The sequence below is a fragment of the Epinephelus lanceolatus genome, chromosome 15 (assembly GCF_041903045.1).
Source record: "Epinephelus lanceolatus isolate andai-2023 chromosome 15, ASM4190304v1, whole genome shotgun sequence".
In the NCBI taxonomy this organism is placed as follows: domain Eukaryota; kingdom Metazoa; phylum Chordata; class Actinopteri; order Perciformes; family Serranidae; genus Epinephelus; species Epinephelus lanceolatus.
In genome coordinates, this window is record NC_135748.1 from 25253515 (window position 1) to 25273586 (window position 20072).

The 20072-nt window shown below is 40.8% G+C and overlaps 1 protein-coding gene across 1 annotated transcript in view; it reads right to left on the minus strand.

Moving 5' to 3' along the window:
• fancm (FA complementation group M) overlaps positions 1-20072 on the minus strand; it is a 65428-nt gene that overhangs the window by 22234 nt on the left and 23122 nt on the right. The window contains exons 5-13 of the mRNA XM_078175081.1: positions 11378-11509; positions 9515-9647; positions 9302-9394; positions 8962-9066; positions 6469-6641; positions 4289-4495; positions 3928-4168; positions 3685-3833; positions 1442-1606 (exon numbers count right to left, since the gene is read on the minus strand). Coding sequence (XP_078031207.1) covers positions 1442-1606; positions 3685-3833; positions 3928-4168; positions 4289-4495; positions 6469-6641; positions 8962-9066; positions 9302-9394; positions 9515-9647; positions 11378-11509 — 1398 coding nt within the window. The remainder of the gene's footprint in view (positions 1-1441; positions 1607-3684; positions 3834-3927; positions 4169-4288; positions 4496-6468; positions 6642-8961; positions 9067-9301; positions 9395-9514; positions 9648-11377; positions 11510-20072) is intronic.

Genomic DNA, 20072 nt, shown 5'->3' on the forward strand with positions numbered 1-20072 from the left:
AATTGCTACTTCTACTTAAGTAAGACCTGAATACTTCCTCAATCACTGCTTAGTGGGGGTACAGCTTGTCCTTTCTCAGTGCTGCTGGTGCTTTAACGGCTGTAATCAAATTGAATGCCATGAGAAAAAAAAACAGCTTAGATGTGAGGCATGATTTATGATGGAGCACACCTCGCCAAACAGAGAATACAAACCAATCAGACCTGCTTACTGAACAGTTCACTGGATATTTTATGACCTGAAATCATCCACTGAGGCATGTTAGCTGCCATCTCACCCTGTAATCCAGTTTAGTTTGTACAGGTGGGCTAATTCTCTCCTTCCCAAGTATGGTGAAAATCCCCAGTGGGAAAAAAGGTAATAAGAGCTCACTTGTTAGTTCAGCCAACTCAGTTTTACCATAATCCCTGACCTAATTTCAAGGATTTTGATAAATTCAGGGGTGTTATCGATGGCACAATTTTGTGAAATAGCAGATGGTGAGACGAGGAGGCCTGGAGCATTCTTAAACTCAATATTTGGAGGTGATGAGGTGCGTAATGGGAAGACATTGGTACACGAGGTCTGGGAGAGCATAATGGCAGCTAGATTACCAAATGATACTGGTATTGCTTACAAAACCAAACAATAACACAGTGAACTTTTTGATTTTGCCAACCATGTTTCCTGTTTATTTGTAGATCCAGCATGGTAACAACTGCTGTGTGACTACTTCTAGTAGATCTGATGATATAACTGATCCATTCAAACTACTGGAGAAACAACATTTCTTTCAACCAGCAGCCAAGACCATGAACCGAGCTACCATTAGGTCAGCAGATGAGGTGAAATAAACACCCAGCGTTGCTCTTTTAGCAGCTTTAACAGGGAGAAAAACTTGTTGACATGTATATAATAATGCTTTTGGCACTCCCTAGTATTTCCTAGTATTATTTCAAAATGGGCATGTCATTTCTTTGAACTGTTTTTTGGTTAAATCTAATTCAAGAGGAGGAGGACAAGAGGAGGAGCAGCTCGGGAACACGCGGATGAATATTAATGTTTGTTTTTTATAAAAGAAAACTACAATTACACCATGGATCTTATTTATCATGCCAGGAATTTGCCCTCCAGCTCAAAACGATAAATGTAGTCACGCAACACAATCACATGCTCTCATGAAACTCAGCTGACTCCTTTCAGCCTGGTGAGTTTATGAAGTTTGGTCTCCCTTTCATAATCACAGACTGCTGTCTTTTTTTAATTAAACTAAGCAAAATGTTTGCAAGATGTTTAAGGCAGCTGTTTAAAAGTGCTTGGCTAACACCAGGAACTTCGCTTGAGCTGTTGACACCCAAGTTTAGTTATGTCCCTTCATGCCACTGGGTAGAATTGCATTTGCTCCCATCAGAATATCAATACACAGCCATATTATCATACATTAACTTGTTCCTCTTCTTACCTCATTCTCCTCTCTCATGCTGTCTATGAGCTCCATCACCTTTGTGAAGTGGTGGCAGCGGAGGGAATGATCAACGACATGGGTAGGGAGCGCTTTGTGCTGCCAGTGCCTCCACTCCCACAGAGACAATTCTCTGGACTGTGGTCCGCTTTTGGAAACTGCCTCCTTTGGGACATGAAATGACATCATAAAGGTCTTAGTAAAATATTAGTTATTAGTAATATATTCAAGCCCTTAATAACATTCGGGAAGAACACCACTAAGTTCTGGCACATATTACATTTCAAAATCAATACCTTTGATACACATACCCTTCCAACATGAGGTTATGATTTATCCACCTGAAAATCACAGCAAATGAGGTAGCTGCCACCATGCACTGCCAAATTTGCACACAAATGCAGCACCGTTAATGGCTCCAAACAAAATAAAAATCTCTACAGATCCATTTAAAGTATCTAAATTTGAGTCTCTTTTTTTCTATGACATGTCATGGTCTCTATTCAATGTCACTACTTCCAGTGTGCTTTAATGGCAATATGAAAGGTATTACAGTTTATATACTTGACTGACAGAAGTACCAGTCAATCACTCCAGTAAATTCAAAGATGGCAGCAAGCCATCCATTTTGTACCAGGGTCGGCAACCTTTACTATCAAAAGAGCCATTTTTTTAAACCAAAAAAATCTGTCTGGTGGGCTATTTATGAACAACTGATAAGAGTTGGAGGTGAAAGCAAATGAATCTGTCCACCCATTATTAATGTCTCTATTTTCCTTCGAGACTTTTACAGTTTTGGATTTAGAGTCCATAGCTAGCCTCACTAGAGATTCAAGACTAGTCACTAATACTGAGGTTCATTTAGACATGACCCGAGCAACATTTAGTGTTCATTCATTCATTCATTTTCCAGAACCGCTTATCCTGTTAGGGGTCACGGAGGGCTGGAGCCTATCCCAGCTGACATTGGGTGAGAAGCGTGGTACACCCTGGACAGGTCACCAGACTATCACAGGGCTGACACATAGAGACAGACAACCATTCACACTCACATTCACACCTACGGACAATTTAGAGTCTGTGGGAGGAAGCCGGAGTACCCAGAGAAAACCCACGCTGACATGGGGAGAACATGCAAACTCCGCACAGAAGGGCTCCTCCACCCTGGGTTCGAACCAGGAGCCCTCTTGTTGTGAGGTGACAATGCTAACCACTGTACCACCGCGCCACCGTCGATTCATTTTCATATGATTTTATTTTTTAAAGCCACAGGCAGCCACTGGAGAAGGGCTAAAGAGCCACAAGTTGCCTTCCCTGGTTTTGTATGTAGAGTACACTGTGAACACATTGTCTTTGTAAACTACACCCAAAAGCTTTGTTTTTGTCATTTTTCAGTGGATTGTTTAATTTTTAAAGAGTCTTACAAAAAGCACATATAGCCCTTTTCCATACACGTGCTGGCTTTGCTTGACTCGGCACGTCAGCCAAGTGCAGCACAGATTTGCATCTCCAAACAACAGTGCAACCCGCTTAAAGGTGTGTCTTAAACTGAAGCAGCAGCCTCTTTAGCACCACTACTGCACTGTGCAACTGTTGTTGGTATCCAGCTATATGGACTGTCAGGCTTTCGTCTGGATTTTATTCATTAAACTGCCAAGTTGTCTACCATAATCGCTAACTTTAGCTGGCAGTGCTAATCCCAGCGAGGTGCCACTAGTTGTCATGACACCAGTAGCTCTTTACAGTTTTGTTAATAGCTGAGTTTTGTGTTAAAAGTGAGCTATTAAGGGTTTAAGTGCTGAAATGGACTGCAGATGATTGAAATACAATGCAGACTTTTCATGTCATGTTCAGGGGACACACAAAGTGTCTCTGAGGGCTGCCACTGGCCTGTGGGCTGCACTTTGAGCAACTATTAATCATTGCTTGATAAACGGAGACAGGGTGATGAAATGGATCGTAAATTGTCCCTGTATGATTGCAAAGCCAATCTGATGTCAGCTTGAAGACGGTGGGGGCGCAGTTTCTCCTGACTGATGAGATTGTCCATCTTGGATGCAACTTTAAACTGCATTTAAACTGGAAATAAAAGCATGGTTTGACTCCTGGCCAGTGGAAAAGTCCTAATACTGTATGTAGGTTTCAGGGCATGGATGGCTTAATTATCAGTCTTTATTGTCTAGTACTTTTCAGACATGAACAAGAAAGACAGACACAAATAAAGTGAAAAGAAAGAAACAAACCTGAGGGGGTACATCACTGGGTAGGGACACGAAATGTGATTGTTTCAGGGTTGGATGAGCTTCATCTTCCTCCAGCCTCATGGTGGACGCCCAGAGGGAATATTCAGCGCTGCTCAGAAACCCATCTGACGTCGCACTGCCCTGCCGAACTACCACATTAGACACACACAAACTCAGAAACAGTCCAGTGTTCCTCCATCTCAATTTTATATGACCTAATTTCCCATCCACTTTATCACTCACTCAGGTTTTGAGGGTGGATGAGTGAGGCCCGCCCCTCAGAGTGGGACCGTCGACCCCTGACCGACCGCCTGCTGTTCTCCCGATGGTCAAACTGGCCACAGGTAATGTGCATCTTGTGCAGGGTGGGGTTGACTCCCTCAGGCAGCATGCGGGGACTGTTGGGGTACATGTGGAACCTGTTTTTGTTGCCGATAATGGACTTGTCCACGCTGCGCTTGTTGCTCTGGCTCTGGTTGTACATCTGAGTAAAAAGGGTTAAAAGTTTGATGAAGCTGCTGTGTAGGGTTATGTGTATTTGGTTTTAATTTGAGGGCCCACAGCTCATTTTGTCTTGCTTTGTAGATGCAACTCAAACACTCACCTTCTCCTCGCGTCCCTCAGCCAGGATGACGACAATTCGTCCCTGCCGCTTACGTCCAGTGCGTCCCATTCGCTGCACCAGGCGGATGGGATTCTTCTGAGCATCGAAGCAAATAATGAGGTCCACCTCTCCGATATCCAGCCCCTCCTCCCCAACACAGGTCGACACCAGTGTGTTGAAGCCTCCCTGACGGAACCTGCACACCACCTACAACACAAGTGAACAAAGCTTTAGTATTTAAATCTTTCCATCTCATGTTGTCATCCTACACTCATGTGTCTACCCATCGGTGTGGTCACGTAGTAATGTTTTCTGTCAGATTACATGTATACTATAAAGCAACTGTCAGTGACTCTTCTCTCCTCCTCTCCTTTGGTGCTCACCAGTGAAAGTGAAAGCCGACACAAATGAATGTCGGAGTAATCAAGCATCAAGATCTGTCCTTAAGTGTGCAGATGACTTTGTAATTGTAAGCCGTCTTAATGGATCAGAATATGATCTTAGCCCAGGACTGGATAAATTTTTCTATTGGTGTGACCTGTCTTTTCTCCACATTAATGTGTCTAAGACCAGTGAAATGTTTATTGATTTTCAGAAGAGGCCCTGCCTTCCTGCTTCTTATGTGATCAATGGGGAGCTGGTGGCAGCAGTGCAGCAGCACAAGTATCAGGGCACTGTCGTAGATGACAAGTTGAATTTTGATGTGAACACTGACGGCATCTGTAAGAAGGCAAACCAACGTCTGTTCTAAGGAAGCTGAGGAGTTTCGAAGTAGATAGGGCTATCATGAAATTTTTCTATTCCGCCTTTATTGAGTCTGTCGTCTGTTGGTTTGGTAATGTGAGCCTTAAAAACAAGAGCAAGTTGGAAAAAGTGGTCAGGTTGTACTGTAAGATAACCAGTGTCTCAGTTATCATCCCCTCCATGTTGAGTTTCAGATGCTTCCATCAGAGCAGAGAATTGGCCTCCCTAAATGTAGCACTAAGTGTTACAGATCGTCCTTTGTCCCGTCGCTTATCTTAACCAGCAGTGACCACTAACTGTCCATGACTTACCCCTGACAGTGTGTGATACTGGACTCTGTGTGTTATGTACTTATCTATTTTGTTGTACTCATGACTACTGTCTGTATCTCAAATTACCCCTGTGGGACATTTAAGTTTCACCTTACCTCACCTTACCAGATTCACTCTTGTTTCTAAACAAGCTTTGTCAGCATGGCATTTCGCCTCGCTATATTTGCATTTTTTTTGTACACTGTGCCTGTGTTTTTCACAGCTTGCATTTGGATGTGTGCTGCTACTACCTGGTTGCTACCTTTTCAAAAACTAGAGGTCGACCAATTTAGTGGTTTGGCTGATTAATCAGTGCTCACAGGATGTTTTGGAAACTTTTGTTATCGGCAGAACTACACCAGTCACACCCTGACGTAGCCTACGTCAATGACTGATGCTGAAAGGGGAGGGCTGTGGTAAATGGAGCAAAAAGGAGCTTGATCAGTAGGTGCAGCTCCAGAGAGAGCAGGTCCATTCTGCGGTGTGAGTGTGTTGTTTTTCATTTTAACATATATTTACATTAGTTTTGTGGCTGTGCTCCAACAGCGGGTCCAGCGCTAGAGTTAAATTTAGTGACTTCATGCCTGAGTGAATACCGCCACTTCCTATTTCAAATTAAAAGCCTCTCTTTTAGAATTCAAAGCCCAACATAGTAGGTTTTGACCTAGTCTTGTATGAATCACGGAGAAAGTATTTGAGTATTTTAGGGTTGATGTCCTTCCTGTTCCAAACTATCGTTACAATATCAGCACTTAAAAACCCACTATCAGTCAACATTTTTTAGACAAATCCTGCACAGTACACCTTTAAGGCTCTGGTCTATTTTACAGGACACAATGCACATTTACATTCAAGCACCTTTCCTGCATTATTTAGAGGAAATGGCACAGACTGTTTGCAGAGACACTTCAACGCTAGGCAACCAGCACTGAAGTTAATGCAACAGCAGTCATGTTTGTTTTGCCACAGATGTTCACAGCCACATATTTAGCTTGGTGTAGGATTTAATAAGTTGTCTCTGAGAATTTTACCACCATATCATGTTTTTATGTTTCTTAACTTACTATATATGCCACTCCTTACTGTAAATCTGCCCCTGATTTAAAAAAAGAAAAGTCACTCTACCTCCAGTTGTTCCTTTTGAGTGAAGCCTCTGACTCCCTTCCCTGCTGACGCTTGACCCATGAAGGTCATGACCCTTATCAGCGGAGCATGGCGGTTCAACATTGCTGCGATCTCCTGTACGCTTTCACGGAACGATGAAAAGATCATCACGCGTGTGCTTACTTCCTGAGGACCTGGGCGTCAGTGAGACAGAAGAGAAACAAGCCGATTAAAAATTCCTTCAGTAACCATGAGCCAATTTCATATGCCTGTTTGATTCAGATGCTGGAATGCTTTGTTCTGTGATCCTCTCCATATTTAATATGCCAAGTGCAAACATTCGCTCTTCTAAAATTATTTGGGTTGAATTAAGCTGCAGTAAATATTATCTTACCATGTAATGGCGAAAACTCTGTCTGTCTGTCTGTGTGTGTCCGTGGGTGTGTCTGTGTGTCTGATCCACGTTTTTCTCCTCACTGACTTGGTCAATCCATGTGAAATTTGGCACAGTGGTAGAGGGTCATGGGAGGATGCGAATGAAGCAATATTACATCAATTGGCCAAAGGGGGGCGCTATAGCAGCCGATTGAAATTGCAAACTTTGAATGAGCATATCTCATGCCCCGTATGTTGTAGACACATGAAACTTTGCACAGAGATGCCTCTCCTCATGAGGAACAAATTTGCCTCAAGAACCCATAACTTCCAGTTATATAGATTTTCCGCCATTTTGAATTTTTTGAAAAACACTTCAAATCGATCTCTTCATAGGAAGTTTGACCGATCTGCATGAAACTTGGTGAACATAATCTAGGGACCAATATCTAAAGTTCCCTCTTGGCAAAAGTTGGAAAACTTACTAAAACTGAGCTTCTGTAAGGCAATGAATATTGCGGAGGGCGTGGCTCATCACATAAAGGTGTATAACATCTCAAGGGTTTCACCGATCACCACGCAACTTTGTAGGCATATGACCACACATAATCTGAGGGGACCCCTCCATTATTGACCCCATCAAACAAAATGGGGGCGCTAGAGAGCTAATTTCTTATCTAGGCCTAACCGCCATATCGATTTTTACTAAACTTGGTAGATAGGTAAAACAGGACGCCTCAAGGTGACTGGAGAAATTTAATTGGCAACTGGGTGGCGCTATAACAACAGAAAAATGCTTAAAAATGGCTAAAATGCAACCGTACTATCAAATTCACAAAAACTCTGTCTGAATACATTGCTCTTCTTAATGGGTTCAGCTGATCTGCAATTTCCTATGACCTGTATCCCAAACACACACCATGTGAAACTGTATGTGGGTAACTGTGCACTCAATGGGTATGGACTAGTACTATTAATTTACTGTAAACATCACACTGTTGCATCTTTAAAGTGGGAACAGACTACTTTTTTAACTCCCACCTGGGTTTCAATTTCTGTTGCACCACTGTCACAAAGACAATAGATTGCTTTCCATTTACCTCAGAGCCTTGCAGCTACCAACAACACAGGACACGCTGCATGTTCACAGTTACTCTGGTTGTTCCATCGTCCACCATTTCCGCTACTGCGCATAGTGATGGTGAACGGCAGCATGTAGCTTCACTCCTTCCCATCTTACCTTTCACAATAAAAGTCCTAGACATAGACCTCAAAGACGAGACTTTATATGAGACGTGTTTAACTTGAATATTATCATTTGTTCCAGTTCTTCCGTACTGTACATAGTTGTGTTTGGTACCAGCAATTGATGCCTTTGAAATATGGCCAATGGCGAAGGAACTCGATAAACTTTTCATGTGGAAATTTTACTATGTTTTCCTATGTTTGCGAACAATATAAAAGGTAACAAGTAGAAGTGTAATTTTTCATACTTCCGCTGTTACTATTTTGTTTGTTTGTTTGTTTCTTTCTTTCTTTCCTTTGTCCTTATTTGTGATCCAACTTATGAAAGAGTGACTTTGAGACTGTAAAAGACACGTAAAGACAAAAAGATTCCCTCAAATAATAGAGATGTCTGTCTTGATGATGAATCTAATAGCAATTGACTTGAGCCTGTTTTTTTTTCTTTGTTGGCCTGTTCCCCTTCAGCACTTACATTTATTATGATATATAAGTGTCAAAACAGGTGTAAAGTATCTGTTATAGTCTTTTGTAAATTCTCTGGCTGCCAAGTGAAGGCATAACAATAAATAATAAAAGCCATAGACATGTACACAGAATCACTGCTTACCAGAGAGAACAAAAACTACTCAGAGCATTTTGCTAAGATAAAACTCAACATAAGCCTTAAGCCTTCAATTTCCCAGGAGGTATTAACCAGTGGCAGAGAAATTGCCAGTGAAAGCAAGGCTATAAGGAACCAATCTAAACACTGATGGTGTCATTATTCTATTACCAAGGTTCAACAGCTTTAACCTTGAGCTAGCTGCTCTCTCTTTGCTGTAGTTAGGATGACAAGAGAATTATAGATTTCAGCTCAGAACAATTATTGCACGTATGCGTCACAGTATAAGTCACCCTTATTTTCCACTGAGCTCTCAGCCCATCGTCTGAAGTGCTGCAGCACCACCTCCTCCAGTTTCTCCAGTTTGGGGTGACTGTAAACAAACGGCTCATCTGGACCTAGAGGTGTTAATCATAGCGGATGTTAGTCAGATAGACACTGTGTGTTTCTTGCTATATTTAAAGTACCTGCTGCACAAACCATATCAAGAACATTCAAATGAATCATGGAACCACATAATATTAAACTGCATTGAACTGCAATTACCATGCTAAAAGATGTGCAATTGATTGACTGATTGATAAGAAAAGCTCATAAATGTGACAGTTATGGTATGTATGAGTGTTCAGGTACCAGCAGACGGCTTCACAAACATTGCTTCCATCTCATGGTAAAGGTCCATCAAAGTAGGAGTCCTCTGCAGCTCACTTTTGGCCCTGGACATCTCTAAACCAAATAAACACACACACACACACACACACACACACACACAGGGGCACGGATCAAACCGGGGTATGAACTCTTGTTGTGTCTGTGGATAAAGTGCCTGGAGGTAAGGTGACTGACCTCTGGATCCGTCCATGATCCCCTGGATGTAGAAGAAAAGTGACCGGAGCCCCATCTGCATCAGCAGCTCGTAGCCGTGGTACAGGCTGATGCAAAGGGCAAAGATGCCCTCCAGCATTCCCTGCTGAGGTCCCTGCAGAGAGCAGGAGTGAGTGCATGAAATCATTGTGAGACACTGGTTAGAGTGTGATTTAAAAAGCCTTGAAAATGATCACATTGCTTTTATTTTATTTTTTTCAAAATTATTGTAATTTGCAGTGTAGACCCTGTATTTATCTTGATTCTAAAACATGCTCTAACACTTTGATGCTTATCCCGAATATCTAAACTTGGACAGAAAATCCATCAATTTCATTCAAGTACATAAAGTAGAGCACAAATCTAATATTTATAAACCGTCTAGACCTCATTGTGTGATTGATTTCCTACAGTCTTGGGCACATAATGACTAAATTTTATCAATAAATTATATTAGCTAGTGCGTATAGAAACCACATACCATTTTCAGTTTTCTTCCCTACATTGCAGTTTTCCTCATGCTTATTTGATAACGAGATGGGCGTGTTGGACTAGTTGAAAAGCCTATTCCCCTGATTAAACATTACACTCCTGAAACATTATTATCTCTTGTTTTCATCAAGGACCATGACTTTTTTCTACAAACTGATTGGAGGTTAAAGGCACACTATCTGGGATTTATCTGCACAGACTCTGCACTCTGCCTGTATTTTCTTATTTTATGTTGTGTTCTGGACGTTCCTAAGCACAGCACACAGTTAAGGTCAAAAATTGTGGACACAGTGCCAAAAAACCCCAACACAAATACCTTTAAGGAAAAGTATAAAGCATTAAGTTTTTTCACACCTTTTAATTACTTAACTAACAATATTATTTACTGATATTTGCATTAAATTTGGAACTCTCTCCCCCACGACATTCGCAATATTGGCTCCCTTTCCACTTTTAAATCCCGTCTGAAAACACACTTTTTCAAGCTGGCATATTTGGTCGGATTTAAAGGTGACACACATATATTGAGCACCGATGATGATTTCATACCTAATATTTCTAATTATGATTTTTGTCTAGTCATTTTATTAACTTTTATTGTATACTATGGAATATTTCTTTTTTATTTTATGATCTATGGATACATTGCTGCTTGTTTTTCTTGTGTCTTGTAAGGTGTCCTTGAGTGCTTTGAAAGGCGCCTATTAAAAAAATGCATTATTATTATCATTCATTATTATTACTGACTTGTCTGACAACCTCTTTAGAGCTGCAACAATTATTAATTACTCAATATGTCGATCAATAGAAAATTAATTGACAACTATTATTTGACTATTCTTGGCCTGGGCTGGAATTGAACCAGGGTCGCTGTGGCAAGGACTCAGCCCTAAAACATGGAGCACCCACTCTACCAGGTGAGCTACAGGGGTGCCCCATTTTTGTGATTTGTTAATAGAGAAAAACATTTGCTGGTTTTATGCTTCTTAAATGTGAGAAATTGATGCTTTTCTTTGTCATACATGAAAATAAACTGACTAGCTTTGATTTTTCTACTGTTGATCACATGAAACATACCATTTAAACAAGCCACCTTGAGCTCTAGGAAATTACATGACATGTTTCACTATTTTCTGACATTTAAATTACTAAAGGGTAATCCATAGTAAAAAAAATCGTTAGTTGCAGCCCAAAACCTCTTATTACATTTTGTCAGTTTCAGGGCTCCATGCATCTTACAAAGCTGTACCTGTAATTCTGAAAGACTGCGTATCATTTCATGTAAAACTGTATCCTATAGCACACAGTATATGATGTAATAGCACTAAAAGATTCATAGAGCAGAGTACGTGCCGTGATGCACGGTGGTGGGTTCTTGCGGAACTGATCCCTGGCGAGGATAATCTGGTATTTGCTGAGAGTCCGCAAGTCTTTGTGTGCCATCACCCGATTCTGGACCAGACGAGACATGAATTTCTCCAGCACCTGGCGGGGAGAATAACAGATGTCAGATGTCGTTCATGGATAATAGAGCATTTTCTGTGTTCAGGGGTAACGCATCAGACTGACTAGCAAGCACCCCGCTGACACACAGCTGAAAAGTGCATAGACACACAAATGCCCTCTATGACCACTTTGAGACATACAGGTGTGACCTCTATGGGTAAACAGACTTCCTACTTCAACAAGAAACACATAATAACACTAAAATGTTTTGGATTCATTCTTCCTCCTGCCCTCATTTTTTTTATAATGGGAAGGGAGATGGAAGCAGTTTGTCAGACGGACAGTTTTAACCATATCCATTCATCCTCACGGCTGCAGATAATGGGAGGCTGGGTCATTACAATTTCAGTTTCAGCTTTGTGGAACGGCTGCTCTAGAAACCGAACAGGATAAAAGGTTTCTCTGAAAGGAGGAGTGGGCTGCCCTTCAGAATCAATCAGTAAAAAAAGAAAGAGAGATTTTGTAACAGATGATAAGCAATTTAGTTGTTTTGATTAGTAAATGGTAATTGTGTTGTGAAGGGAAACAAAGCTTTATTACAACATGAGCATATATAACATGTGTAGGTAGGCCAGATGAAGTAAGTAAGCCTGCATTCATAGAAATGAATGAAAAATTACCGAATAGTTTTGTAATTATATAGGTTATATTTTAAAAGTACCATATATATTCTGTACACTAAACTGTATATTTTAGTACATGTGGGGCCCTGTATTGCATCCGACACAAAGTGGCATACAACCCAGGACAAGTGTCATTGCTAGTTTCTGATGCAGTTGTCATTTTCATGGCCAGTGCCCATGTCCGGCGAGTCACAAATGTAATTGTGCCCATCTGTGCCACCATGGGTGTGTAAGGTGTAGTCAGGTGCATTGTGGGCGTATTGCTATTTTGAGGCAGCAGAAAGCAATTGCGCCATTTACCAACAAAAATGAATTATTCAGGTAGTAAATTGCACCTACGTAAGCAGGTTCACAACATACATACACCCTGCTTGTTACACACACAGGAAGGCGGAGATGAGTTATGGGTGGGTGAAACAATTCATCATTAATGAGGAAAATATTACTTACATTTTCTAAAATGTGAACGTAGCAGAGAGCAGAGCAGAGCTGCTGTACAATAGACTATTAATAGAGACCTGTGCATTTACACACGAGGAGCAGCGTAACTTCATTGATATTTCAGAGGATAAAAGTTGAGCTCTGTTTTCTTTGTCAAGTTTAGAACTACAGTTTTTAATTTGCTGCTTAAATGTCCCAATATTTGCTGCTCTTACAGTGTTACTCTCAGCTTCTCCGGTTTGCAACTGCACCAGGTGCAGGCCCACCTGGCTTTCAAAGGCAATGAGAGATGACTCACCTATGATTAACAACGGGATTGAATACAACCTCTTTGCCCCATGCACCTGACTCTGCAGCCAGATTATACGCCATATAACTCTCAGAACTAAATGCATTTGCACCATGCACTACAGATTGTTGAAATAGGGCTCATTGACTCATATATTCTATACATCATATGATATTTAAAAACACCTTGACAGTCACCACTTGGACAACAAAGGATCATAATTTAACATAATAGAACAGAGAGCACAGTATACTTTAACATGCACAAATATATTACATATTAAATTATTTTAAAAAAACAACAACCTTGACATATATTTTTTCTTATTAAATGGTTGATTCATTTTGTTTGGCAATCATTGCAATCCACAAAATAGAAACAACCCAAAACCTTCACAACTACATGTGATGTAAAAAATAAGAAATAAACTTAGAAAATCAAAGTAATAAAAAGCCAGTCACTCTGGTCCGTAAGAGATTTAAGAGAGTGAAATGTGATTCCAGTTTATATCAGAGAACGAAACACTTAGGGCGCATCACACCAGGATGGTCCAGGGGACTCGGTTTGGGGCGGGGAATGCCCAAAAATTCCACACCTTCATTTGGTTCGATTCACTTTCACACTGCACTTTTTAAAGCGGACCAAACTGCCTGGACAACTCCACGCAGTTACAACAGCTGCTGACCAGGAAGAAAAAACAGCACAAGGAAGAAGAAAACCCTGCTCATCGATTGGCCAGGACCGAAAACAGAAATCCATCCCCTTCAGCCAGCTTGGTCACCAAGCGAACCACACCAGGGTTCACTTGCAAGTGAGCCGAGACCCCCAGTTTTCAAGCGGACCAGAGTCAGAATGAGCATTCACACCACTCTTAACGAACCGAACTAACCATGGAAGCGGACCAGGGTTCATTTGAAACGGACCAGATAGCGCCAGTGTGAATGCGCCCTTACAGATTTTTCAGTAATCAATTAAAACAATTGATGAATAACACATACACGTGTAGGAGCTAAACTCTTTTCTCCTGTTGCTAATAATAATATGTCCTGCTAGTGTTGCAATGTTGCTCTATAAGGAAATATGTCACTGCTGCCTCTAGTGGTTTTAAAAGTTGTATGTCCCTTTATATTGCATCAACTTCGCCTCATGTTTTAGCACTGAATCACACTTTTGATGATCATTGTTGATGTGTTCAAAGAAGTCTTTTAAACTGTATGGTAAATGGTAAATGGATCTGCACTTGTATAGCACCTTCTAGTCATCTGACCACTCACTCATTCACACAAACATTCACACACTGGTGGCCAAGGCTACTATACAAGGTGCCACCTGCTACTCAGTTTTTCAACACACTCACACACCGATGGAACAGCCATCGCGAGCAATCTGGGGTTCAAGGATACTTCGACATGCAGACTAAACTAAACTAAACTAAACTAAACTAGAAATAAACTGATTACTTGCGCAAAAAGTCTTTTATGGTTACTATTCCATCTCCCCATGAGCCAGCAGTGGTAGAAGTAGCTGTATTTACGCTAACAACATATTCTATTATATGTTCATACCCCCAGAGTCACACTGAAACACCAAGTAACACAGTAAACATCAAATAGAGCAGAACAGACAACCTACTTTCCCTGTTATGTGAAAACATTCTTAAATTAAGCTTTCCTCTTGAAGTGGAAACGGAGCCATTTACCGTTTCTGCTAAACCTCATCCGGCTTTTTTAAGGTGAAACAGGAGTGTGCGCTACGGAGCTTATATGAAGACAAAAGCAAAGGGTTAAATAACAGCCCTTAATTCCCCTGACCTTTCAGAAAACATCAACAGCTATGTCACCTAGACCCACACAAGAAAGCATAAGGAGGTTAGCCTATCTGGTCAGGATTGTGCTTCATCACATATGATATGGTCCAAACTTGAAAACAGATCACGTAAGGGGCGATCTCTAAAGACGATTTGTTAAGAGAATAAAGAACCAACTAAAGCCTGGTCAAAAAACAAACCCAAATTACCTATAATGATACAATGTCAGTAAGTAATATGAAGACTTTATGGATGTACTGTAAGTTTCTTTATCGGTGAAGCTGTTTGTTTACAAGATGATTCAATCATAGTTGCATAGTTGACGAGATGAAGGAAGTCTGATTGCATAATTCAGGTCTAATGTAGCAGCGGGTATAGGAAAAAGATAGACCAGATGGGATGGGAAATACTGTAGGCTTTTCTATGGATGGTGACGTAAGAGGATCAGAAAAAGGAGAGAAACTCCAGTTAAATCAGACCATAGGTGATAAGGCTAGCAGCCTACCCCAAACTTATCTGTAACTATCAACAACAGATGCTGCTAGCGAGGAATGACCAGATTTTAAGATTGTGGCAACATAGTTGTGTAAGATTCTGCCATGACCTAAAAGTCTGCACCGAAGGGTTTACATGTCATGTGAACTGAGAAATGCCTTCTTCTTTACGTCGACTATTTTAGTGTCTTGAAAGTGTCTGAAATAAAATCTGCGTTCAAATGGAATGTGTGAGCTTGTGTTTACGACATGGAAAGTTGTGAACACAAACTCATGAACTCAAAGCCCTCAGACAATTTCAACTTTCGAGGTCATGAATACCACAGCAGGGTGGTATTCATATGGACTCTACTCGTGAACTGGGTAAACACAACCCCATTTGAACGCAACAAAGATGTGTTAAGGCCGTTACCTACGCCGCAAGAACAGCGAAGTTTGTTCTCTCTCACAGGGCTGCAAGAAAACAATGACGTCATTCGTTTCTTGCAGCCCTGGTTTGGGAGTTCTTGCAGCTTGTTCTCAACACATCATTTGGGCAGAACTTTATTCTTGTGTGGTGTCTGAGAACAATTGTGTGATTGGTCAGACATATGAAGTGGGCATGGTTAATGCAGAAAAGCGCCTGTGATGTATGTGGCAGTGGGAGGGGCCTATGAAGACTTCCCAGGAGTTCTGCACTTGAGTTTCTTATGAAGTATGAAATGTCCTGGCCAGAGAGAACTTTGTTCTTGTTCTTGCCACCTCGAGAAAAAGAACAAATGGGGCATCGGTAGCGTAGTGGATGGTGCCGGCGCCCCATGTGTAGAGGTGATGCCTCGCTGCAGCGGTTGCGAGTTAGCATGTTATCATCTTGACAAAATATAGCTTAGACTGATGGCTGTACTCAAAACTACCTACATATTATTATCATTATATATTTTAAAGGGACCATGCGCAGTTCAAAACACAAATGTTACCATTGATGCACCATATCAAATTATAGCTTTGAGCTAATTTGCATCTGCGGTCCCTCAGCAGGTCAGAAAAATTCGAAAAATGTGTATTCTAAAGCCTGACCAGGGACAAAGACTGCAAATTAGCTGAAGCTAGACGTCTTTTATGCATCACATTTTCCCATGTTTTTGTGGCAATGTTGTATGTATCGTCCCTGTTAAATAAACATTAAAATAAAAATAAACATACCATCAATATATGCAGTATGCAGTACCAACTACATAATGCGTTCATCTGTAATATGCAGTATAAAGCTGTTAAATTGATTTCTTTTGGCTAGGGCTGAGCCAAACACTCAGGTGAAACGAGTATCCGGTACAATCCTAATTTGAGTAGCTGTGTTTGATCTCTCACTCTTGTGATCAAAACTGCTCAATCCTGAGATTGTTCTGTAAATAGTTTTCTCTATATAAATATAGCAACTTCTAAAGAATTTCGGGCTTAAAATACTTAAAACAACTTCTGGTTTGGTCCCACCCATTTCCAGTTTAAGCCACACCCACTTCTGTCTAAAACCCCACCTATACTGAGTACAGATACTGATAACGATAATTTGGTTGGTTGAACAGACACAGACACAGACACAGACACAGATACAGATACAGATACAGATAATGGTGTACACTCTCATCCCTACCTTTTGCAGTATGCTAGGCTCAGCCTGCTTCTGGTTTTGGAAAGCGGAAGTAACAACAGCACAGCTAAAAGCAAACCATTGCTACTGTAAAGCGTAAGTTTGTAAGTGTGCCAGCTGTGTCTTGCCCCTGCTCTGTCCTTAATAACAAAAAATATAGCTTAATGTTAGATTTACATTCTATCATGTGGTTTTCTTGGTGACAGCTCACTATGGTTGCTGATATTTAACATTAGCTTAGCAAGCTCCATCCAACACTTTTATTTTCTGTTGTACCGTATAATAATTAGTCTTTAGTCGTCCTGTTAATGTATCTATGAGTTAAAGAAACTGACTTTAATTTTGAATCAGTGAGTAGTATGAGGTCTTCTGCAGTGTCTACTGTATATGTACATATGTGTGTGGTGTTGCTTGTCAGAGAGAGGCAGACAGCTTTGAGAAACAGGTCCACAAGCTGTTTACAATCCCCAACTCTCCCCGTCTCACTCTCTCTCTAGTTAATTGACAGGTGGAGCTCAATGAGGCAATGTGTACGCAGCGGTCAGGTCCAGATTATGAGATTACTCAGCACCAGATTAGTGAGGTCGCTGTGTTTGTCTGAGTGGAATGTGGAGTGAAATGACAGAAAGTGCACAAAGAAAAATTGTTCAGCTGCAACGTCACTGTAACTGGAGCTTGTTGCCTGCACTCTGATACTTTAAGATAAAGCTGCAACTAAGGATTAAATTATTATTATATTCTCCATTATATGACATGACTGTTTTGTCTATAAAATATCAGATAATAGTGATAAAATGTGCTCATCACACTATCGTAAAGCAGTGGTTCCCAGCTGGTCCAGCCACGGGGTCCAGATTTCAATTTAGACGTTAGTTGGAGGTCCCACAGTTTAATATATTCAGCATCACACTAGTTTGCTGTCTCTGTCAAGTAGCTGTCTGTTATTCACTCACTCTACAGCAGGAAACAGCACTTAACTAATGTGTCATGTTTTTTACAAACATGACACATTAGTCACTTGCAGTCCATTCAGAATTGACCCCATAAAGTTAGAAACATCTGAAAAGCTTGAATCATGAAGTGTTTGGCATTTTTCCTTGAAAATGTACTTAAATTATTAATCTATCATCAAAATAGATGCTAATTATTTTTCTCCACTATCCTTCACCTTGCATGATGTTGGGGCTTACCCCAGTTTGCTTATATACTTATCAACATAAACCAACACACACTGAACTGAATTACTGTGATTTTATTAAGAGCGAACAATGCGTTTCACTCGTGGCTTCTTCAGGTTCACTCAACAGAATCACATGAGCATTCAAAAATAAAATAAAACCATAGTAATTCAGTTCAGTGTGCGGTAGTTTATACTGATGATTTTAAAGATTTTTTTTTGGGCCATTTTGCCTTTAATTGATAGGACAGTTGAGCGTGAAAGTGGGAGAGAGAGAGGGAGTGACATGCAGCAAAGGGCCACAGGCTGGAGTCGAACCTGGGCCGCTGCGGCAACAGCCTTGTGTATGGGGCGCCTGCTCTACCTCTAAGCCACCGACGCCCCTATATTGATGATTTTATCTGAGATGTTCCCGCGACTGAGTTATGGATCAGCTTTGCAAACTATTAAAGTTCTCTATTAAAGTTTACATCTCATTTAGTGTTGGATGGGAGTGAATCTGCCTGAGTGATATGACAAACAAATATTTGGATAAAAAAAAACGTGGATAAATAATTCATAATGGGAGAGGAAAGTCAGAGAGAGGAAACAGAAGAGGAATGAGATTATTCTTTAAATGAAAATGACTCAATCACCACCTTCTTGCTAGGTCTTGTATGTAATTGGGACAAAAGGATAATTGGTGACAAAACTATGTATTTTAAACTTACTTTTATCTTCCCATCATACCTGGCATTGTACTGTATATAGTATAGAAGTCAGATTTTGTGAGAAACGGATGAATGAATGACTGAAAGACTTAATTTTGAACCAAAAATAGAGAAAAACATAATAAAAAAACAAACAAGACAAAGATTACAGAATCCGAAAAGGGGTAGGTAGAAGTAAAACTTGTATGTCCCTACCCCTTTCTTACATTTATTCTTTTAACTCATATTATTTCAACACATTCCCACAATTATTTTCAACTAATACACAACTATCCCCAGTCTGTTTACCACCCAACACCCAGATAGATTGATAGGAAGCAGAGAAGAGTGTTGCTTTAATGAACAAACCAGGAAAACCATCACTGCTGTTTTCGTGGAGATAAAGAGAAAGAGTTTAGGTAGGTGAAAGGAGGAGGTGAAGGAAATGAAAGGCAAAAGAAAACCACCAACAAAACCACAAAATGAGGGGCTGCCATTTGATTTTGGCCGTGATGTCACATGCTAACAGTAACAACAGTGGTGTTTTACAATTAAAAAGATGAACATACATTACATTTTAAATTGCTTAATGTCACATTGATGAGGTCAGGCAGGCTGGAATAAATGAATCCAGTGTAAAGGTCTCGTAGAAATAGTAAAACAAACATGAGGTCAGTGTTAGATTTGGATTATTCCCAAGGCCAGTAAGATTATTAAAAAGAGAAGAGGAGAGGATGGAGAGGAGAGGACGTGTGCCAAATGACAACATCGTTGATAGCAGCCTCACGGAGCATGCTCAGCAGGGGCCAACAGATGATTGGTTCAAGGACATGGAGCTAAGTGACGTGGTGAATCGCTGAAAAAGCCAGTCTGTAGGCAGCTATTAATAACAAAACCTACACTAAGCTGAATTTTCACCCCCGCATGTCAGCAATGGGAGGGACTTAATGGTATGTATGTATGTGTGTGTGTGTGTGTGTGTGTGTGTGTGTGTGTAGGAGGGTGTGTGTCTGGTGTACATGGTAGTCTTCAGTTAGTCAGGACCAATTATTAGAGCACTGTAGGGTGTGTATGTGTGTGTGTGTGTCTGCATGCGTGTGTTTACATGGAGACTCCCCCACAGACTATGGAGGAGAGGATTACATAATGTGCTCTCTACGTGCCTGTCGAAGGGTGCAACATGGTGGTTGGCTGCTGCAGCGACACAGATCAGAGGAAATCCCGCTTAGTCTGTCCCTGAGTTCAAGTTTGTTTATTATCCCCACAGGAGGACGTTTTTGTTTACCATCTGCCACAATAAAAGACACATTATTAAAATAATGCAACATGAAAAAAAAGATTTGTACACGCACACACACACACACACTCTCTGCTGCCCTCTCCCACCAGGTGTTC